At 40.3% G+C, this 21,960-nt stretch overlaps 6 protein-coding genes across 6 annotated transcripts; 2 read left to right on the top strand and 4 right to left on the bottom strand.

The window, feature by feature from the left end:
• Positions 1-1,600: 1,600 nt before the first annotated feature.
• Positions 1,601-2,656, bottom strand: LOC109863964. Its single transcript, XM_020444697.1, has one exon. It carries the CDS (start codon positions 2,654-2,656, stop codon positions 1,601-1,603), a length of 1,056 nt encoding a protein of 351 aa, XP_020300286.1.
• Positions 2,657-3,492: 836 nt separating this feature from the next.
• Positions 3,493-4,891, top strand: LOC109863990 (stress protein DDR48-like). Its single transcript, XM_020444740.1, has 2 exons — positions 3,493-4,262; positions 4,398-4,891. Exons 1-2 carry the CDS (start codon positions 3,509-3,511, stop codon positions 4,874-4,876), a joined length of 1,233 nt encoding a protein of 410 aa, XP_020300329.1. The 5' UTR covers positions 3,493-3,508; the 3' UTR covers positions 4,877-4,891.
• A 623-nt stretch (positions 4,892-5,514) lies between these two features.
• On the bottom strand, positions 5,515-6,428 carry LOC109863983 (histidine-rich glycoprotein-like). The gene has a single exon (XM_020444729.1). The coding sequence runs from the start codon at positions 6,378-6,380 to the stop codon at positions 5,634-5,636; it is 747 nt and encodes a 248-aa protein (XP_020300318.1). The 5' UTR covers positions 6,381-6,428; the 3' UTR covers positions 5,515-5,633.
• Positions 6,429-7,295: 867 nt separating this feature from the next.
• On the top strand, positions 7,296-11,034 carry LOC109863969 (histidine-rich glycoprotein-like). Its single transcript, XM_020444702.1, has 2 exons — positions 7,296-8,071; positions 10,296-11,034. The coding sequence occupies exons 1-2, from the start codon at positions 7,315-7,317 to the stop codon at positions 10,487-10,489; spliced, it is 951 nt and encodes a 316-aa protein (XP_020300291.1). The 5' UTR covers positions 7,296-7,314; the 3' UTR covers positions 10,490-11,034.
• A 2,511-nt stretch (positions 11,035-13,545) lies between these two features.
• LOC109863963 (histidine-rich glycoprotein-like) lies at positions 13,546-14,894 on the bottom strand. Its single transcript, XM_020444696.1, has one exon. The coding sequence runs from the start codon at positions 14,892-14,894 to the stop codon at positions 14,040-14,042; it is 855 nt and encodes a 284-aa protein (XP_020300285.1). The 3' UTR covers positions 13,546-14,039.
• Positions 14,895-19,792: 4,898 nt separating this feature from the next.
• LOC109863995 (spore wall protein 2-like) lies at positions 19,793-21,180 on the bottom strand. The gene is made up of 3 exons (XM_020444747.1): positions 20,932-21,180; positions 20,373-20,609; positions 19,793-20,184 (listed from the first exon to the last, which is right to left on the bottom strand). The coding sequence occupies exons 1-3, from the start codon at positions 21,161-21,163 to the stop codon at positions 19,949-19,951; spliced, it is 705 nt and encodes a 234-aa protein (XP_020300336.1). The 5' UTR covers positions 21,164-21,180; the 3' UTR covers positions 19,793-19,948.
• Positions 21,181-21,960: the final 780 nt, after the last annotated feature.

Raw genomic sequence — 21,960 nt, 5'->3', positions numbered from 1 at the left:
ATAAAGCACCGCGAAAAGACATTCAAACCTTCGAAATCAACCGTTCTTGAAGTATCACACACGAGCACATCGAACGTGTGACGGTCGCATAAAAAGACTGAAAAGCAAGATACGAGGCGAACGTCCGCTTTCGAAGGATTGGAGATTATCAGAAGATAAATTGCATTTCTTCTCGGAGTAAAACGTTGCCATCGAGGCAAACCTCCTTCAGGATCTATTTCTTTGACATAAATTATCCAAGAACTGACGTTTGTTACACGACGAGCTCTCGCGAAGAACGTGTTCGAACTTTACCAATCGAATACACTATCGAATAATTAAATATTACATTTTTATTATTGAAATCCAATATCCGTTAGGCAAAGAGCGCATTTCGCTTCCATTAGGATGCGTCTCGGGGTGGTAAAACTTAATGCTCCGATGTTCCGCAGTTTCTGGAAGACCAGGTCGGACGATAACTCAAACACGGCTCTATTCATTCACGGTCGTTGTACGAAGTGATATGGGTGGCAGCCTGCAGAGCGGCATCTGATTTATGTATTCGCGCCGCGTTCCACCGCTTCCGATATACATGCGCCTTCGTGTACACGCACAGACACAAACAAGCGCGGTAACGTATACATATAATACACATATAATCGTCTTGTGCGTGTACACGTACATACATCGGCAATTGCGTGTACGCGACGAGAGGGTGCAGTTACATGCGAACATACACACGTACGTACATAAGGTGGTGGATACGCGCGAGTACGTAGAGCGAGAGTGGGTAGGTGGCGCGGCTTATTGTTGATGAATGCGGCGAACCCGAGCTCACTGAGCCACGAAGGGGATGCGGGCTTTATACGTATATCGTAGTCAGACTACAGGGAGGTGGTGTAGACCGATAGGTATATGTTACAGAGAGAGAGAGAGAGAGAGGAGAAGTGGAAAGAGCCTCCGCGGACTCCAGTGGGGTTGCGAAGCCGCAAAGAGAACGCGAGAAGATACACGACTTATACATGCATCAATTAAGTGCTCTCGTTCTCATTTCGCGGCCGCAAATGTACGTAAAAGATCGCAATTTATCGACGCAACAATACCGGTATTATTAATATCCATTAACTGTTCGCCGGCTGCGAATACGGCTGCCTTCTGCGTTGAATTATTGATACGGTTGCGTAAATAGAATTAAGATTTTTACGTATGGGAAAATTAAATTTATTGATGTATGCGATTACTATGCGATCACCGAGAACGAGAAAGATATTTATAAAACTGAAAAAACACTGACGAAGCAAAAACGTGAGTAAAGATTTATAACAGAAAAAAGAGAAAATCACAGTATTAGAACGATATTGAAAAACAAAGAACAAATATCTTTATTCTGATTAAATTTATTTAATATCAGTAGAAAATCAACATATGACGGAGTAAATATAAAAACAAAGCTCGCGCTCTTTTCTTACAATTATGACTCATACAAACGACGACCTATATTATAACACACGTCGGGCTGTCGATTTGCTGAAAGCAAACTTTCAACCCTTAGCTAAGCCAGTCTATTTTATGAATCCGTCTAAGTTCCCGAAGAATCCACCGTAGCGTGACCTTGGGCTTCTCAGTCGACTCCCGTCGCCTTATCTAACTTCTTATGCTCATTGGCTTCCACTTCCCTAACCGATCTGGAGCTGTTATTCTTGCCTCTCGCGTACGTGCCTTCGGCGGCGCTGTGCTTCTCCCCGTATCGACCGTGCTTTTCAAAGCGTCCACCTTCACGTCCGTTATCGTAGAAATCCGCGTCCTTCATGAACTCGTCTCTGTGATAAACGTTGCGATATCCGGCGGCGGTGTGGGCCTTCTTGCGGTTACCTCTGGTATTGTAGGCGGCGTCTTTCTTCTTCACAATTTCTTTTTTGTTATTTTTCGCGCGATCTTTATTTTCGGAATGGCTCTTTTGCACACCCGAGGTCTCGCTGTACTTGCTTTTCTTGTTTTCCTTCTTCGAATCGCTTCTTGAACCTTCGCTATATTCGCTTTTCTTGCTTCCGGTTTTCGAATCGCTCTCCGAACCTTCGCTATACTTGTTCTTCTTGGATTTCTTCTTCGACTTGCCTTTCGACCCGCCGTCGAGAATGACGAAGCTCTCGCTATTTCGATCGTTCTTTGCAACTTGCGTCTCGTGCTTCGACGCTGCGTAATGAGCATCGTCGTCGTGTCTATCAAATCCATCGGATTTATCGGTGTTTCGCGACGCCGCGTTTTTGCGACCCGATGAACCAATTTGCGGTTTTGCGTACGTCATTTCCATGTGACTCACTCCGGGCGGCTTCACGCCTTTATATCCGGCCGGCAACATCTCCGCCTCGGGTTCTATGATCAGAGGTAATAGAACCACGTCGCTTCTCTCCTTTGCGATAATCGCTCTCATTGTGGGCGAGCCAGTTTCTTCGAAATCTTCCAGACTGTCCTCCGCAATCTCGGACAATTTAGACGCCGACGATATCTCTCTCTCGTAAGTGTAATCGTCAGCCGTTGATTTTGATTCGGGCGATCTCGATCTGCTGCTAATGTACGCATTCTTTTCGGATCGATCTCTCGCCGGATGCGCGCAAACGTAAAACAAAGCGCAAGCGGCGTACCATCCTGCAACGAACCATCCTTCACAGATCTTCATTTGTTACGTGGATATCCCCGATGCTTGACAGCCCGGGTAATCCGATTTGGTCTACACAAATCTAATTCTAACTGTATATGTGTGAATATAACAGCGACTTGGCACGGGACAGAACGGCCTTTGAGGTGGCACGGGTGGCGCAAACACGCCAGTGGCACACACTGTAATGATCGCGCAATAATACCAGCTCTTTTATATCGCGCGACAATCTCCCGATCGGGAGACCATTGGCTTTCGCCCAGAACTGCCAGAATGCGTCTGGAAGGCCGAAGGCTTGCAAACCGTTTCGACAAATCCGGCGTTGTCGATTTCACATGGCCTCAGCACGATTTTTCTTGCGTGGAACACAAGGTCGAACGGTACGGGTTATGGTACCGGTTAATCAGCGCAATGTAAAAACTTGCGGGATTAGATCGGAGTTCACACAGAGCAGTAACTTCAGAAGATGAGTATTCGTCACGTCTTGTAAAAACCGGTCTCTAGTTTCTTTAATTAAATCGTTAAACTTTAACTGCTTCTCTACGTAGCTTCCGTTAAAATGATTTTATTTTAATTATTGCGCAAAGCGCCATAGTTCTTAGCCAATATCGCGGCGAAAGAACTGCGCTGCTGGTAGCGCAATACTCCGCACATGGAGCATCGACCCTGGCATCGATGGCGTCGAACAGTGGATCACTTACGGAAGGATAAACGTCCTTCCACAGTGCGTGTATATAAAGCGATTACGCGAGCAAACGGATACAACAGTTTCGAGTAATTCAGCCGCGAGGTGCAATAACGATTGTTATCTAGTGTTGTGTTCGCGAGGACGAAGGTGCGATTGCCATGATCGCGCATTTACTAGTGGCTGTGATGCTCGCCGGCATATGCGACGCATCGCCGACGGGGACAGCACGTATGACGGTCTCTAAGATGAGAATGGCCGATCTCGAAACCTCCGCCAGCGGATACGCATACGATCAACGAGCGGGCCTTCCGGTCTCATACGTGCGCTACACCAATCACGGAAGCGGACGTTACTACCATGCACCGACGCCGGTGCATTACGTCGTCGGCAGTTCTGCACCTGTTGCATCCGCAGTTTCTGAAACTGCGTCGCCGCACGAATCCGCTCTGCTTGCGACTAGGAGGCACGAAATTGCGCCATACGCACTGCGCCAGATGTCCGCGCGCGACGGACACATTAATTATGGCGCGGACCAATTAACGAAATACGCGCGACCGCTTGAGCTGGCCGCTCTCGCACCTTATTACACACCGAATGCATTTGCTTCGAGAGAAACAAAGAAAAATGTTGACAAGAGAAATGACAAAGAAGACGGAGACAGTGAGGATATTTACGAGAATAACGACGATGATGCCGATAACATTGAAGAGGATAAAGATAACGTGACTGAAAATCGTAAAAAGGCACATTTTATGGCACCTCAGCCTGCTCACGCTCTCGCGGATACCGGTCGAAACGTCGAAGTTACATCCGGACTCGGTGAAAAGTATCTGACTGCGCAGAACTCCGCGCATGGAGAAAAAGGCGATAAAGGCTACAAGAAACAAGTGGAATTTGACGTGGGTGAACAGAAGCAGTATGATAAAGGAGGACAGAAAGGTGAATGTTTTTTTTTTTTTAGGTCTTCGACGAACACTTACTTTTCGATATATATTTATAGAAATGTAAATTTTTGCGTAAATGTGTAGTTGTTGAGAGCGAGATGTGTTATACATTTTGCTGAATATCTTTCAGAATCTTACGATGTCGAGTCTGAGAAGAAAAAAGGACACAGCGGTGTGGCCGGAAATTATGGACGCTACGATGAGACTACGAGGGGTGAGAAAGGTAGCAGCTACGGAGAAACGTCGTATCACAAAAAGGGAGAAAAAACCAGAGGTTTTCATAAAGTCTATCACAAGGATGAATATAAAAAACAAACTGATTTCTACGACGAGAGCCATAAGAAAGGTTATTTCGACAAGCACGCCTCCGCTGACGAACATCATACTGCCGCCGAGGGTAATTTCAAGAATGGAGAAAATCATGAGTCCGGGTTCGATTATAAAAATATTGGGAAGAAAGGTTTTCGCGACAAAGGGCACGCAGATAGTCACGATCAGGCTTATAACAAAGAAAAAGGTGAAGATTCTTTTCATAAGAATTATGAAAATTATGACTCTAGAGAAGACGCGCTGTCAACAAAGAAGCACGGATATGAAAAAGTTAATTGACATTACTAAATACCATTTTAGAATGTGTGCGTGTAATTGATATTTTATTAATAAATAATTTATTTAATTTTGTATGTATTAAATCAAAACAATATTTTTTTTTTGTTGTAATACACATTTCTGCGAAATAAAACGCGTAATGTAATCTGAGTGATTTTTATATAAGACAAGTTTTCTCTTAATTTTTGTCATCACCATCAAATCAAATGTATTATATCGTAAATGTATAATTCTTGAGAAACGCTTGATGAAACAATCACGAAACCGTGTCAGTTGCATCATTGAGCATGGTAAATCGATATCACGATTTTATGGAAGCGGTGTGTAACAAGCGGCCATATTTTCTTGTGACAGCTGCTACACCGCAGAAGCGTGACTGATGTAGCACAAAATACGAAACTTCACTAAATTATTACGACAGTTACCGATTTCGCGACACGCGTTATGGTCGTAGAGTCGAAATAGTTCAATTTTCGTTTGCGTCTGTTTCATGGAGTTATGAGAGTCTGATTAATGCAAACCGTTGCACGTGCGCAGAAAACATAATAGCGTAAGAAAATTGGCGACTTAATAAAAACAGATCTTGTATATTGTAATTAATTAACTTTGCAATAACGGAAAAAATGTACACATACATATAATATATATCTATCGAAAAATTTTATTTTTTACTCGTCGACATGTACAACAATGAATGCGTGGTACTGACAAACATAACTCAACAAACAATAGCATCGGAACAATTGTCATGTACGGATCAATGTCCCTTTTTATATCCCCACTCCTTGTGATCATCATGACCGCCTTTTTTGCCATGATGATGATGGTGATGATGATGTTCTTCGTGATCGTCGTGGTGTTTGTGACCCTTATGATCGTGATGATGGTGACCTTTTTCGTGATGGCCCTTCTTTCCATGATGACCTTCATGGTGATGATGATCGTGATGTCCTTTCTTGAAGTGACCGCCTTTCTTGTGTCCGTGCTCGTGATGATGACCGCCGTGTTCCTCGTGGTGGCCGTGATCATGGTGTTCGTCGAAAAATTCCTTGTCCTTCTTGAAATCGTCGAGCTTGTGAACTTCATGATGACCATGCGTTTTGTGACCTTTGCCGTAATGTCCCTTCTCATGGAACTTGTGACCTTTCTCTCCCTTCTCGCCTTTATGGTGTTCATGATGATATCCGTCATCGTGATGATGATGCTTCTTATGGCCTCCGTGCTCGTGAAAGTGTCCAGAATGGCCCTCTTTATCGTGATGTCCTTTTTCTCCCTTCTCGTGATGATGATGCTCTTTGTAACCTTTGTCGCCTTTTCCGCCGTGATGATGATGATGATCAGAATGGTGTTCTTCATCGTGGCCGCTCTCATGACCATGGTGGCCATGATGAGAAGCGGCTACTTGCAGATCGTCGTAATGAGCTCTGCTGATCTCACGTGCGGTAGTGACGTACAGAGAGGCGATGCATACTGCCATTAGGCAGATCGCCGTCAACCTGCTCATCGTGCTGCGTTTATCCTTGTTCAGTCCAACGAGAAGTGTTTGACTTCGTCGCCGCGATCGGTAGGTATGATTAAACCAATCGCTTCGCTCGGATTATATATCGATCGCAGGATAATCGACATGAGGGTAGCGAGGGCTCTTTCGTGGCTCATTAGTCCGTTGTGAAAGCAATGTCTCCTTAACCTGTTTAAATTGTAAAACGGATTTCAGTAAGTTTGCGATTGTCTCTCGGATCATTATGTAATAAAATTGAAATCGTTCTCTCTTGCTTGCCAAACTTTACGTTTATTACGGAGTCTCAATAGCACGTTTTTGTCGCCGAACTGCGACACATTGGTTTTCGACAGATCCAATTCATTCTTATAATATATTTCTTGTAATAAATAAAAATTTGTACGATTTATATATGTCGTGAAAATTAACGCAGAAATATAATACACGTCTGCGTATCACCACTAACGTCAACAATATGATAAAAAAAATATTGCTTTAATTGGCGCAAAAAATAAATTGAGAAATAATAAATGGGATTTGGTTCGATTTATCGTGCAACTCGTTTTGCCTCGGTCATCAACCTAAATTGATAGATATATTCTCTCTCTATTCACTTTCTAATAAATTCTCTCTTTCAATCTTGATTATTTTATAACTATATTTTGATATGTTTAATATCCTGGACTTTTAAATAAAAAACAAAAATATCAGTTTTATTAATTTATTAATTTGAAATTCTTATACAGAGTGAGTTACATTTCAAGATGAAATAATACAAACAGTGTTTTACGAAATACGAACACTCTATATTGTGATTAAACAAGAGCGAAAGAACGAAAGCGATTACGTACAAAGCGTTGGTGGAACCGCAGGTATATAAAGATTGCTTTAACGATTGTTGATCAGTCAATTGCACTCGTTGGTCCTATAGAGTGCCAACATGGCTAAATACATAGGTTTATGTTTGCTCTTGGGAATAGCCGTGATGTGCACGGTCATTGCCGTGTCTTCGGCGCGAGATGTTCGAAGTCTAAAGGGAGATTTGGAGATGGCCGGTTCTCATCATCATCACGGTCATCATCACGAACATGGTGGAGGACATGAGCACCATTCCCATCATCATGGAGAAGAGGGTGAAAAAGGCGAAAAGGGTCACAAGGGCCACCATCACCATGAACACGGGGAGCACGGACATCACGGCAAAGAGCATCACGAGGGCCATCATGAGGAACACGGTGGTCACAAGAAGGGTCACCACGACGAGCACGATGAGCACGGCAGCCATCACGAGCACGAACACGGCCATAAGGAGGCGAAATTCGGTCACGGACATGGTCATAAAAAGGGCGAGAAGACTCATGGTTACCATCACAAAGCTCACAAAGACGAATACCATAAAGAACACAAGTTCTACGATGATTATCACAAAGGAGGACATCACGAGAAGCACGGTGACCATCACGAGCATCATCACGGCGAAGAGGGCCATCATAAGAAGGGCGGTCATCATCATTCTGGTCATCACGAGGATCATCATGGAAAGAAAGGTCATCACGATAAAGGACATTATGACGAAGATCATCATGGCCATCATGGCAAACACGGTCACGAAGAACATCATCATCATCATGAAGATCATGGAAAGAAACACGAGTCTCATGGCGGCAAAAAGCATGGATGGCATCATGGTCATGGTGGTCACCATCATTAATCGCACAAAACCTGCCAATTTAGTGCAACATGAAAAGAATAAATTGTTAAATCGTCTATTTCTTGCTCTTTTGTTGATTAATTTTAGGACGCCGAATGATGATAATGAATTTATTTCGTTATTGAGAAATTAAAACCTGTCTATACTAAATACGTGATTGAAGACTTATTGTTCCTTTTCCCTTCTCTCTTTTTCTTTTTTCTTTTAATTTCTTTAGTTATATTATCTGCTTAATTAAATATATCAAGAAATAAAACAGTTATTATAAAAATTATAAATTTTACTTTTAGTCATGAGACTGTACGTCTGTCCTGTGCGCGATTACTGCGCAGTTCGAAAATTAAGATATAAATATATAAGAAATTTGTTTTAATAAACTACAATAATTTTTGCATACATTGTATCATAAAAATGGAGATATACTTTTCGCATAATAAATGTAAATTAAGTAATTTAAGCAAAAATTTTAATATATGCAATCTTGCTTCTTTGTACATATTTATAATAATACCTATATTATCATATATTTATTATATTTTTACTTATGTATTAATAATTTTATGCTTATGTTAATATAAAAAATAAAATATTTTATGTAAATAATTTATTAAATTTATCTTTTTTTTATAATACCACAAGCAAAAAAGAGAAAAATGTAAAACTTTTTATAGTTTATCTATATTATATTTAATTTATTACATACTGAAACATTGTACTATGCGTGTTAAAAAATCTTGTTAGTATTTTAATTTATTTTTTAATTTATTTATGTAATACTGTTTTAATATGTAAAGCAAAAATGCGCACGCGCATATATAGATACACATACAATATATGATGAATGTTGCAAAAATATTTACACAATATTATAATTCTTGAATTAAATAAAATTTTTTATTGAATGATAACGTAACATTAAATTTTTTTATTTCATTTCCGGTCATGATCTATAATACAATGTAATACATAAGAATAGAACTATAAATATGCTATACAGTAACGTATAAATTTTTGTGAATTAAATAAGTAACGTATAAATTTCTGTGAATTAAATTACAAGAAAAAATATATATATTGTGTATATATATATATATATATATATATATATATATATATATAAAACATTATAAATTGTTTTAATAGAGAAATAATTAGCTTAAGCTCTGTGTTTAATTTAAAGTTTTGTTTAATTTAATGTTTAATTTAAAGTTTTATAATAAAAGATGACAATATTGACGTAGCGTAACTTCTTACTATACCTTCAGTGAACTATTGAAAATCAACAAAAGAAGAGAATTTCATGTAATTCTGTTTATATAACTTTAAATAAGATGGATTACAAAATGCAGCGGACTCTATTTATAATCTACCGCGACGCGACGAAGAAAAGAAAGAGGGGAGAAAACAGAATTCCCTCTCGCGCGCCATCTTTTATTTATATAAATATAAAACTTCTTGTTTGTCAAAAAAGAGAGAGTAGGTAAAGAGAAGGAACATTTACTGGCTCGTTGCGCCAGAAATCACAATATAAATAACACCTTCTCTCGAATCAGCAACTTTATACGATATACGCCGTTTGAAAACTTGGATCGGTAGTAAATTAATAAATTGTATATTAAAGTATACACAGACTTTCTTTGGCATCATGCACATTTTACGCGGTGCGTTGCCATTAGTGGCCGTTTTTCTGGCAATGTATCTTGCCATTTACCGCGTGACCGCTCGAGAGATTGTCAGAGATAGTTACAACGATCTTCAGGTAGCTGCCAGTCATCATCATGGCCATCACCACGAAAGTGGCGGCGGTGAGGAACATCATTCTCACCATCATCACGATCATGGCGATCACGGTCACAAGGGTTACAAACATCACCATCATCACGAAAAGGGTTCGAAAGGACATCATGACAAAGAACACGATCATGGACATCACGAGGAGCACGGAGGACACAAAAAGCATCATCATCACGATGATGGTCATCATAAAGAACATCATCATGGTCATAAGGGAGAAAAGGGACACAAGTTTCACGAGAAGGGACATTACGGCAAAGGGCACAGCACGCACGGTCATCATGAAGTGAAGAAACACGACGAATACAAGAAAGAAAAGAAATTCTTTGACGAACATCACGATGACGGTCATCACGAGGATCACGGTGGTCATCATCACGAACACGGTCACAAGAAAGGCGGTCACTTCAAGAAAGGACATCACGATCATCATCACCACGAAGGTCATCATGGAAAGAAGGGCCATCATGAAAAAGGTCACCATCATCACGATCATAAGGGCCACAAACACCACGACGATCACGAGCATCATCATCATCATCATCATCATCACGGCAAGAAAGGTGGTCACGAAGATCACAAGGAATGGGGATACAAAAAGAAACATTGAGAAGAATTCGCTATTTATGAGATACCACCAGCTGCTTTTACATAGATTCCTGTTATTCGCTTTCGTACATTTTGTTCTTCACGCGCTGTTATGTGTCTTAATTGTCTCGTGCATATGTTGAAATAAATTAGTAAATTTATCACATATTTCTTACTCGTGTGCGCAATTTGCGTAGAGTATATATGCGAGTGCGTAAAATCCGCATATAAATGGCATGAAATTCACAAAACCCTTGTTTCTTTTTGTAAAAATATTTTATTTCTGCACTACATGGAACTGTTTTACATGCAGTGATTATTATTGTAATTGCAGTAATGTCGCATGTAATTTATTACATAGATATATTATCGCTTCTTTCCACGCACGTAAATCAATAATTAGGAAGTTACTGGAAATCAGAATTTTCTATACATCTTTAAATTGATGTTATACATCATTGAGTGCAAATTACTGATATTACAAATTACCGGCATGCTTGGAATCTTTGCTCTTAATAAAAATTCCTATATTCCAGCTATTTATCAAATACCGATATTAATAAGCAGCGTTAAATCCGCCATTGGTTATAACACATTATCGGAGAGCAATAAATAAAGCGTATTCTCCCGCGGTATTACTCCTACTAATATCTAGTTCATCGAACTCTTTCGGGAACACACCGTAGCGTCGTCTATTTCATTCGTTATCTCACACACATACGTAAGTTGATTAAACAGTAACGTACTGTAAGTGTAATTATCGTACACGTAATATCGTTCAGAATATCGCGCAATTATTAATTAATATTTGTCATTCATTAACGCATAGCTTCAATCTTGCTTACAAGATCACGATATTGGACCACAACAACTTCCCCTCGTCTTGTATGTAATGTAGCTATTCGCATCGTTCGTTGTATAAAACAGGCGAGGCAAAAATACATGCAAAAAGGACCTGCTATCGTATTCATCGTGTCGCGGATTTGATTAACGATCCCAGCCTGTAGCAAATGAGATCGCCATTTCCATGGCGTCCGTCCGAATTGAATTCCGGCGCTCCGGACACGGATTAACGGAGCTTTATGCACTTCTTTACTGCCACATACGATGCCACGGACGGAGGTGTTCAGAGTCGCGGGAGTCCATTCTCCGCCGGAGATTGCATGCGCGCGGCAACGAACCTACTTGAAATGCTCCGCCGTGTGACAATTTCCAACGGCCGTCGAAAGAACACGGTCATTGTTTCGAATTGTAATGCACGTGCGAGTGGTTTAATTAATGTAATTGAAGTAACTGTGTGGCGCGGAAAAAAAAATAGAGAGACACAAAAACATGCGCGCGCTCGAAGAAGTGTGCTCACGGTATTCTGTGATATCGCGAGTTTTCATGAAGTCAGAATAATCACGCCATTTGACCAAATTAATGAGAACTCAGGAACACGTAATATTTGTATTGCACTCGCGAAGATTGTTCTCAGAAATGAAAAAGATACAAATTTGTTTTTTCCCATAAATTAAAGAATATAATTATGCGTGTTTTCTTTTTTGTTTTTTAAATTAATGATAGTCTTTTGGTAAAGCTTAAAAGGTAAATTGTTTCTTTTGTGCAGAACGTGACTGAAAACAAAAGTTATTTAACACAATGCAGCTCTACCTTGAACTCGGAATGTCTTTGATAAAATACTCACGCTGTCGAAGTAACTTCTCGAATAATAAATGACTCGCGCGTTACACGGAAAATACATACTTGTTTTATACTGCAAATTGCATTATGAGACAGCACAAGAAATCCTTTGACAACGATAAGCTAATAGATTAAGTATTCGGACTAAGCTCATCTTGATGGTATATTTATTGCGCCGTCCTAAGAACCGAAGTGATCAAGTATTTTTATAATCAAAATCTTAGTGAGTTCTCTAAATCGTCTTACGTATAAACCATTAAGAAATCAAGTAAACTTTGACGCGTTGAAAAATATTTTTATTCATTAAGTTAGAGTTCATTTGGTTCAGTTATTTATATTTTTAACTTTTTTCTTGATTACTTCACGTAAAAGTTTATTTTTTATTATTTGCTTACCTACAAGGAGATTATACAAATTATTATATATTCGCGCATATGTAACGAAGATAGATTTCCGCAACATTTTCTAAAATCTTCGTTGATTAATCGACGAATAATGAGCGCCGGTTATGTATGCACATTGCAGTAGGTGATTTACATTAAACGGACATGTGTTTTAGACGGCTCGCACCGGCTGGCAAAATCACCACAATACAGTGGCAGAATAGAAATAAATACGAGAGGTCGGAAATGCAAAATGTATATATGATAAATAGACAAACCTTCGCTCGCGAAAATTATTCATGTAGAAAACAAATTCGCCAATGTTCTTTGCAATAACAAATGATTGCAAATAACAAATATTTTGATCTAACCAAATTAAAAGAAGTTGAAAAATAACGTGTGATTTTGAGTACGTTATTCTCGAATGTTGCAATAAATTATATTGAGCGCGTAACCCGGTTCTGTTCTCGCATGCGAGAAAATATAAATAAATATTGATGATAATGTAGTAAAAAATATATTTGTATTTTGATGTTTTACAATGGATAAACGTAGTATGTTGCGCATACTATCGCAAGAGATTGCAGCGTGTATGTATGTATACGCGGTATTTACCTACAAATTTAACGGTGTCAATTCGCAACGCGAGTTTCCACGAAGCGGCACATTAATATCCGGTAATCAATTCAATCAGCTGGCCAATCGATTAACCTCAATTATTGACGCATTAATGATCTGTGTTATACGCGACATTAAAATTCATAGCGCGGTTGAAACGCTGCGCTTTATTACTTCTGCTCGACAATAAAGACGTGATGACTTAGAGAAACATACTTTTACGATACAATAAGTCATTTTTCGACCACATTTATCGTTTTCTGTATATTTATACGAAAGATTTTACTCGATAAGTGCGTTACAAGTATTAATTTTAGTGTTTAATCTCAATTCGATATCAAATTTGACACTAATGACATGTAACATTTGTAATGCTAGTGTCAAGTCTTTTCTATTTTTTTTTTTTTTTTTTTTTCGACAAATGACATCCTTCGCATGATTAGGGAACGATCGTGTGTTATCGTACAATCGCTATCTCTGTCATGAACGAAGGCGAGAGAGGAAATGGCGAAATTACTTTAGTTTGCCGATAAGAAGAGTGGTAAAAGGCCGCCAAGAAAAACGGCGACAATAAATCGTGAGAAATCGATAAGGCGTAATATCACGAGTTGCCGTCTTGACTGTAATGTAGCTAGCTGGGACAAATATGAGCTGGGGAGAAACTTATTTGTCCCATTAAGGTTAAAGGAGAAAGAGAGACCGGTGAAACCAAACAATTTCTTTTGTGACTTTTGTGGGAGTATCAGTATACACATTATACTATGTAAAGAAAATGGTACAAAATATACAGCCACGCGACATTGTCGCGTGAGTTCGTTCGAAGCAGGTACACAAAGCCGTAATTGTAAGACGAGCGATTGCTCTTCGCTCCATGATGAGCGCACAATTCTAATGTCCCTTTTTGTAGCCGTACTTCTGTCCGGAATGATGATCGCCTTTCTTGCCATAGGAATCGTGATGGGAGTGATGTTCCTCGTGACCATGCTTGCCATGGTGCCCTTTGTGTTCCTCGTCGTGATGACCCTTGTCATGGTGGCCCTTCTTGCCGTGATGATCCTCGTGATAACCCGAATGATGATGACCGCCCTTCTTGTGATGACCCTCCTTCTTCTCGTGATGACCGTGGAAGTCACCGTGCTTCTCGTGATGCCCACCTTTATGATAATCGTCGTAGAACTTGTGTTCTTTGTGATACTCGTCTTTGTGGAACTTGTTGTGATAACCTTTGGTCTTGTGGCCCTTCTTGTGGCCCTTCTTCTCACCGAACTTGCCACCTTTGTGACCCTTCTCGCCCTCGTGATGCTCGCCGTACTTCTCGTGCTCGTCGTGATGACCTTTTTTCTTGCCACCGTGTTCCTCGTGATGACCGGAGTGATGCTCCTTATCGTCCTTAGCACTGTGACCTTTGTCGTGATGATGATGGCTTTTGTATCCTTTCTCACCCTTGCCACCGTGTTCCTCGTGATGATCAGACTCGTGTTTGTGACCACCGCCGGACTCGTGATGATGATTCTTGTGTCCGGACGCTGCTGTCTCCAGGTCAACATCGACCACCTTCGCAACCGGTGACACCACCGCGATGGATTCCGATTGATCTACATAATGGTCATCATTCTTCTCACGCACATCGCGCCGACTGACACGCGATTCCGCACTGATCAGATCTCTGGCGTGACACGTCGTGTGCAACGTGAGCGAGCATATTGCAATGAGTGGCAGAAATAGCGTCACACTTCGCGCCATCTCGATCGCACCCGGTTGTAATCGAACTGATGGCCGGCGTTACAACGGTTGACACTTAAATATCGATGGTCCAGGCACTTCCGCCATACGGCCGGTCGTTTCCGCCGAGTACACTTTCATCCGCGCACAACCGCAAGTGTTCCGAAATTTCGTTCCAATCTCCGTTGATACCGACGCGGTGGGGCGGCACACGGTTTTACACCTTCACGCATCGCCGCCTATTACGTTCGTTCGAGAATATTCCGTTGTTTATCTCGCGGCATCATCCACAAGCAAAATTTAAAATATTATTAGTCGAATTAGCTCATTATACAAGTTTTTACGGTAAAAAGATCATGATTCATTAATGTTCTCCTAATAAAATGTGTAACTGCAATTACACTTTTACGATTGTTTGAGACGGCAGTATAAATTTTTTTTTTAAACCAGTCGTACTTCGATCTTTCGCTGCGTGAACGCAATATCTCGGCAAAAAGTTTGCATTCAACGCGGCAGGAAGAACTTTCCATTATCACTTTTTCCGCGAGATCATCGTTCTACCGCGGGAACAATATCACGGAAATTTCTAGACCGCAACAAATCGCATTATCGTCTTCAACCTGATTTGTTCCTTTTTCCATTTGTAATCGATATTTGCGTTTAGAGAATCCCGTTTATTTTAATGCTTTATTTTTCTCTGAACAAGATATTGTCTCCTACATCGGATTTATATGTATTCGCGTTTTAGAGGCTTTTGTGCGCTAAAGTAATAATCGAATTGTGACGGCGAAACAAAACATGATAGATTGCCTTTCATTTTTTTTTTTTTTTTTGTTTAAACAAATAATGGCGACACGCGGAATCCCGCGGAATCCCGGTCAGCTTGAAACTGACACGGATGCGGCCCAAATATCTATTTCAAATCAAAGTGGCATCCCGTTGTGTCTGACACATGCACGCGTTCGTTCAACACCTAGCATAACAGCATGACCTCAATCGATATTTGAAGTTAAGTACCCTACCAGATGCTCGCGCAATCATTTTAATTAACGTGACGCACAAATACAGGATATGCATATGTCGCGCTGTTATATCCGTAGAAACGTTTTGTTGTCACAGCGCGCGTTCGCGTCGTCGCGCTCGCCGGCTCATCGATAAGCTGTCTAATTTTACCATTAATCCTATTACCAGCGACATAAATTCGCTTCTCGTAAGCACGGCGCCATTTATAACGTCATAAGCCAAAAACAATTTATTGAGTTTTACAGACGTCGGCGACGCGTATATCACGCGCGGCGCTTGGATCGTTTCGCTAACTGTTGACCCATTTATTCCGGCATCCTCGACGGTTTTATTAGACGATCCTGAAAAACCATCGAAAATCGAGGAAAATAACGACTCTCGCGCGGTCTTAATCTTTCTACAGCGACGAAAAGAAAAGAGAGCCGCCGGACTCTGCGCTGTTCGATGAGAGAAAACCAAGGAAGAAAAGATTTATTAATATCAGTAGTTATTCTAAAGACTTTCTCACAAAATAGTTTTTCATTGTAGAGCAGAGCTCAACGGAACAAGAAAAGTAAATGATGAAAGTATAAAGTGACAAATTCTTCCGAAAAATCACAACGCGTGTACAAACTCATTGTCACGATAACGTCTTTCATTGCAAATTCAAAATGTCAGCCGGAAATACTGATCGATAGATTCGGACACTTTACGATCTTACTTGGCAACCGTCCACGAAATTGAAGATTGGCTCTTGCCCGGTGTTGGCGCTGCATAATCAAGATAAAGTTTGGTTACTGTCCAGCTTCTTTCGGGGATCTTTTAGACAAAGGAAACGATCACGGGTTCTGCCAAGTTCGATCTCGGCTTAACAACGTCGTCGTAACGAAGATTAGATTAGGATTAGGCGGCGTACGCCGTAAACCTCGGCTTAGATGAAAAGATTGCTTTGTAAGCAGATCGAAGGCGGCGTCGGACCATTTAGACCGTACAGTCTTTTGTTTGGTCAACGAGAGAGAAAGCACGGCGTGGCTTCAATTAGAATCTAAAATACCGTTGAAATCATTATGAGAGTGACGCGAATAGCGCAGTCGATTGATTTGTTCCACTCTCGTTTTTGATTTGATGTCGACGGTACGATTAAAATTCGAGTTCAGGTGTAAAGTTTATCACGAGTATCTCAATATCATTGATCTTATTATGCATAATTATACATTTTATAGATATTAATAGAATAGAGATATTTCTAAATTCCAAAATATTATTAAAATATAACGATAAATTGATTGTTGAGATGACATTATTAAAATAAAAACTAAAGAACAAAGATTTCATAAACATAATTGTGTCATTAGAGTCAGACAACTTTTTTGATCGACTCTGTCAATATAATAGCCAACGAATCGAAGAATGTCGTAGACATCGTCAATTTCGCGTCGCTAACTTGCGAGGTGTGCAATCAGTTGATGGAACCGTTAGTCCCAATTCTCTCAATCTGAAACAACCGAACTGTCTCACATTCTAGTCTTGTCCGCGCTATCTTTTCTTCTTCCTTTCGTTCTTCCTGGTTTCTTTGCTCTATTCCCCGCGTTCACCTTCGTGGCGTATTCTCGCATGCTGAATACAACCGTCGAGCTCTACGCCGACGAACAAAAGGACTTTGCACAGGCTTCTAGGTTGCTAATGAAATTGTTTTCTAATTTAAACTCGAAGGAGAGAGAGAGAGAGAGAGAGAAGCTATCCAATGTATTCTACGGTCAAGAGCCCTATTCAAGTTACAAGCTTTTCCGGCAGCAGCCACGAGAAGCTGATAGTGATAGTCCCTAATTTGAGTTTTCTCTCTCTCGCTCGGCGTGACCCTTAAACTCATTTATGCAAACAAACAGTTGATATTTTTGAAACTGATCCGCTTTCGCGTTATTCACTTTCTAATTGTATGTAAAACTAGAGACAGCAAATTGGATGTGTTCCACGAAGTGAACTGCTTTAATTTGCGCAGAACAAGTTACACATTTCAATTAATTCTGTTAATCATAATATTAAATGATTTGGCGTTTGAATATGGATCGCGCCGGTTATTCCGCTCGATAATGACTTTTCGTTTTAATTCGTCGGGGTTCTGAAAAAATGATACATTTTCTTCTCGATTTTTAATTAAATACACGAGAAGCGAATTTTTCTCGAATTTTTTTGGGAGGGTTTTTTTTTTGTTTTATTAATCGCAATTAATATCGTCGAGAAGATTCGTGGAAATTGGAAGATTGATAACACAACGGAATAAATTCTCCGTCACGCGCAACATTTAACGATGATTATCTCACGCAATTAACAAATCGAATTCTCACTCGTGAGACGGACAACCCGTCTGCGAAGTTTTTTTGATATAATAAATAATCGCACAATATGCGAACCGCGCTCATAGACTTCAGACACGTAATGACTAGAACTAAAATATGTACAGCGAGACACGGTTCTTGCGTGACGGAAAACACTTTTTAACAAACACTCACGTTTTTATCGTATTCGTCTTGTGTCAGTTGAAAATGTATTGTGGCGGCGATTAGCCGTGTCTATCGTACGCCAGCCGAGTGGCAGTATCTGCGATCTAGCACGGTTCCAAGCCGTCGCCATTAAGCGCACAATTAAGCTGGATCTATAATCGGGTGGCGAAACAGATTTGAAAAGCTATTTGCTTTCCGCATTAAACGAAACACGAACGAATTGAACACGATCGCAAATGCGATAACTACCATATACTATAACGTATTCCGATTCAAAGATACAGAAGACAAGTAACGTAATTATGTGTTTCTGACCCTTGGGATAATGTTACATTTGAAATTAGAATTGTACCTCGTAACAAAGGCAACTCGTGTGCTACAGTCGCATGCGTACGCGCGACAAAGCCAAATGACAATTTAATTAGTCGGCGTACATAGCGTACATGTAATAAATATTGCGTCGCGCCGGATGTTGTGTAATTTATTTGAATCGAACACTTTATTTTGAGTAAGTAAATATCATACAACGAGATCTAAATAGCATTAACACGGGAAGTAAGTGTCTGCTGCGGTATTAAGCAAATTTGCAAATTTGTTTTCTGTTTCTGGCAGTTCTCGTGTTTTTTCACTATATTTCCATTGCAAGGATTGCGCTATTTTGGGGAATCGTCTAATCAAATAAGTGTCACTCACACTTCGCGGAAAATAATGAATATCTGTTATGCGGTTTTAATTACGTACAAAATGTGCGATTAAGTTTTGATAAAGAAATAAACCACTTAGACAGATCGTTTCGCTGATCGAATGCACATCCATCAGTTTGCCGCGAAAACGAACTATTTGCATGCAAGGCGAAAACGTACTCCCGGAATGGATTGGTTGTTGATAATCGATCATGCACGGACATTGCTAATGTAACGAGTTTTGCCGAGCAGTAATTTCGAACGTGCGTCCGTACTTTCGCGATCGATTGCCTTACGCGAAAGCGTAAAGGCAAATTTCATAATGGAAACATTGTTATAATCTAGCGTTCGATTCGCCTGACGGCATACGCTTCATTCTCTTTGTTGTTTCGCTGCAATAAATTGATACAACTGTTTCCGCGTCTTCTAATTGAAACAATTAAAAGATCAGCCATGTAGAAAGTTATCGCAAATCAAAAAATAGAAAAAATCGACTTTAGTTATAAATAATCACTTGAAATCAACTCCAGAACGTAAACAACAAATAGCGAATAGTAAATTTAATATGCACATACCGTGCGAACGATGATGATGCTTTATTGGCTCAATTAACGAGACTGTTATATTTTACAGTTCGCTAATAACAAATTCACCACAGAGAACCGTCGTTCGCAAACTGTAATAGAAAGCTCGCACACATTGTTTTAATTTTTGTTTAATTAAAGCAATCGGTTAATATCACATTTCGATAGTTTCAATAATAACGTATTTTTACACGCGCAATAAAAAATATTATACGTGTTTTCAATAACAGTTAAGCAGAAAATATTCTCTTCTCTCCATTTATGTTGCACAATAAATACCATACATTCGTATCGTCATTAAAATTTTAATAATGATCTTCATCCTTCTCTCCATCACCGTCGGAACTATAAGAGCTGTGTGTCTCGTAAGATCCGTCGTCATCGCTTCCAGACGAGTATTTTTCGCCGCGGCTGTAACTTGATTCTGGCTCTTTTTCCGAGTAGTGTTCGCTATAGTGACCTCCGTCATCGCTTCCAGTATAGTGCGAGTATTCGCTGTGATCTCCCTCGTCGGCGGCGTAGTCCGTATCGACCATAGTGCCTATAAAAGTTTTCATACCTCATTAAATATAGTGTGTGTATGTGTTATTCGCGGCTATCTACTTGAAATTCAAACAGGAAAGTGCGTCTTCATAAACTGCTGAATTTCCATGGTGTTAAATTTCAGTATTTTTATTATACATATATCCACGTAACGTCTAAATATCTCTAAAATTTGATGACTTTTACCTGCACCCTCGTGGTCACTATTCTTTTCTTCCTTCTTTTTCTCCTTCTCCTTATTCTCGAAATCCTTGCCGTACGTGGTTTGCGTTTGAAACTCGTACTTGTCGCCGTCCTGTTTGTGGAAGGTGTCGAGAGTCTTGTAACCTTGATCACCTTTACCGAAGGTTTCCTTCAAGTAACCCTTCTCCCCCTCTGCATCGCTCCCGTAGGTTCTGTAGTAACCGCCCTCGTCTGATTTGCCTAAAACCGCATTGTTGTCCGCTCTTGTTATGCTTAACAATGTCTGACGCTTTTCACGAGATTCAGAACACTCGACAATATAATACGTTAAAAATTGATATCTCAGAAAAAGAAAATTGTATGCGCACAAGTAAAAAATTTAGTCGCGTTGTTTGTTTCTAACTCGTCTCGCATTAATTTCTTCTTCGTTTATTTAAACATAAAATCGTGCACGCTGGTTAAATATATACACGCGGTAATCTGGTTTTCTAGAACTGAGCGCGACTTTTTTTCTTCTAGGTGTATTCTAACTATTAAAGTCACCAAGCTACAAAGAACATACCGGATGCGTTTTTCATGCGTTTCTTATTGTCTCGTGACTGCGGTGCGTTACCGGCGCTCATTAGATCCTCGACTTCCGTAACAACTCTTAACGGCGCCGGTTGGCGTATCTCGCGAATGAGCGAGCCAACGGCGACGACATCGCCCTCGACAGCCTCGTAAATAACAGGTTTAGCCAGGCTGTTGCAAACGAGCAGATGCGGAAGCAACGTCACAAACAGTTTCCAATACATCTCGCAGGGTTACTTTAATCCCGGTCGGTCTCAATAATTCCCTCTGTTCAATCTATCTCGCTGAATCTTTTATATCGCTCCCACTTCTCAACTCGGACAATCCTTCTGACAGTGTAGCAGTGGGCGTTGCGCGTGTTCTTCGTATCGATCTCGCAAGTTGTCGCCGCGGCTAATCGCTTTAACAAGCAATTTGGTTGGCGCGAAAAAAAAAAGATTTCTCAACGATATCTTCCGTAATGATCGTCGCCGAAGAAAAGAAGTCGCGTCGTGCAGGCGCTTGTCCAGAATTTTCAACCGGTTGCCAACCGATCGATCCATTGTGTCGATTGTTGCTTTACGCGTCTAAAAAAATTGAAAGAATCCGAAAGAGAATTGTGTCATTCAACTGTCATGTTACGTAAAGGTAACTTTTTTGTCATTGAAGAAATTACTCTTACTGGCTTCATTGATCAGATTCGTCAACGATAACAAAGCTGATCGATTGCGCCTTACGTCGCGTTTGGTTTTAACTCGAACTACCAGTCCGAGGAGTCGCGTAAGATATTATCTGTGCCGTGTGCATCGCATGAACGATCTCGCACTTTCCACAAAATTGCGAGAGTAAAAAAGCGTGGAATCAAGTTATTTACGATGATCAATAGAACCGTCTGACATAACGAACTTTGGTACATTGCTGTTTTCAAACGTTATTCGCCGCGCTCTGTAAATGTTTATTTAAAGCTATATCGAAATCGATAGGACACACTGCATGCGCTGGATAGACTTTTACTCGATACACGTATATCGAATTCTAGTAT

This window comes from Pseudomyrmex gracilis, unplaced genomic scaffold (genome assembly GCF_002006095.1).
Source record: "Pseudomyrmex gracilis isolate BER0280 unplaced genomic scaffold, ASM200609v1 scaffold_15, whole genome shotgun sequence".
NCBI lineage: Eukaryota > Metazoa > Arthropoda > Insecta > Hymenoptera > Formicidae > Pseudomyrmex > Pseudomyrmex gracilis.
Note: the sequence above shows the minus strand (reverse complement) of the source record. Positions and strands in the feature narration are given on the sequence as shown.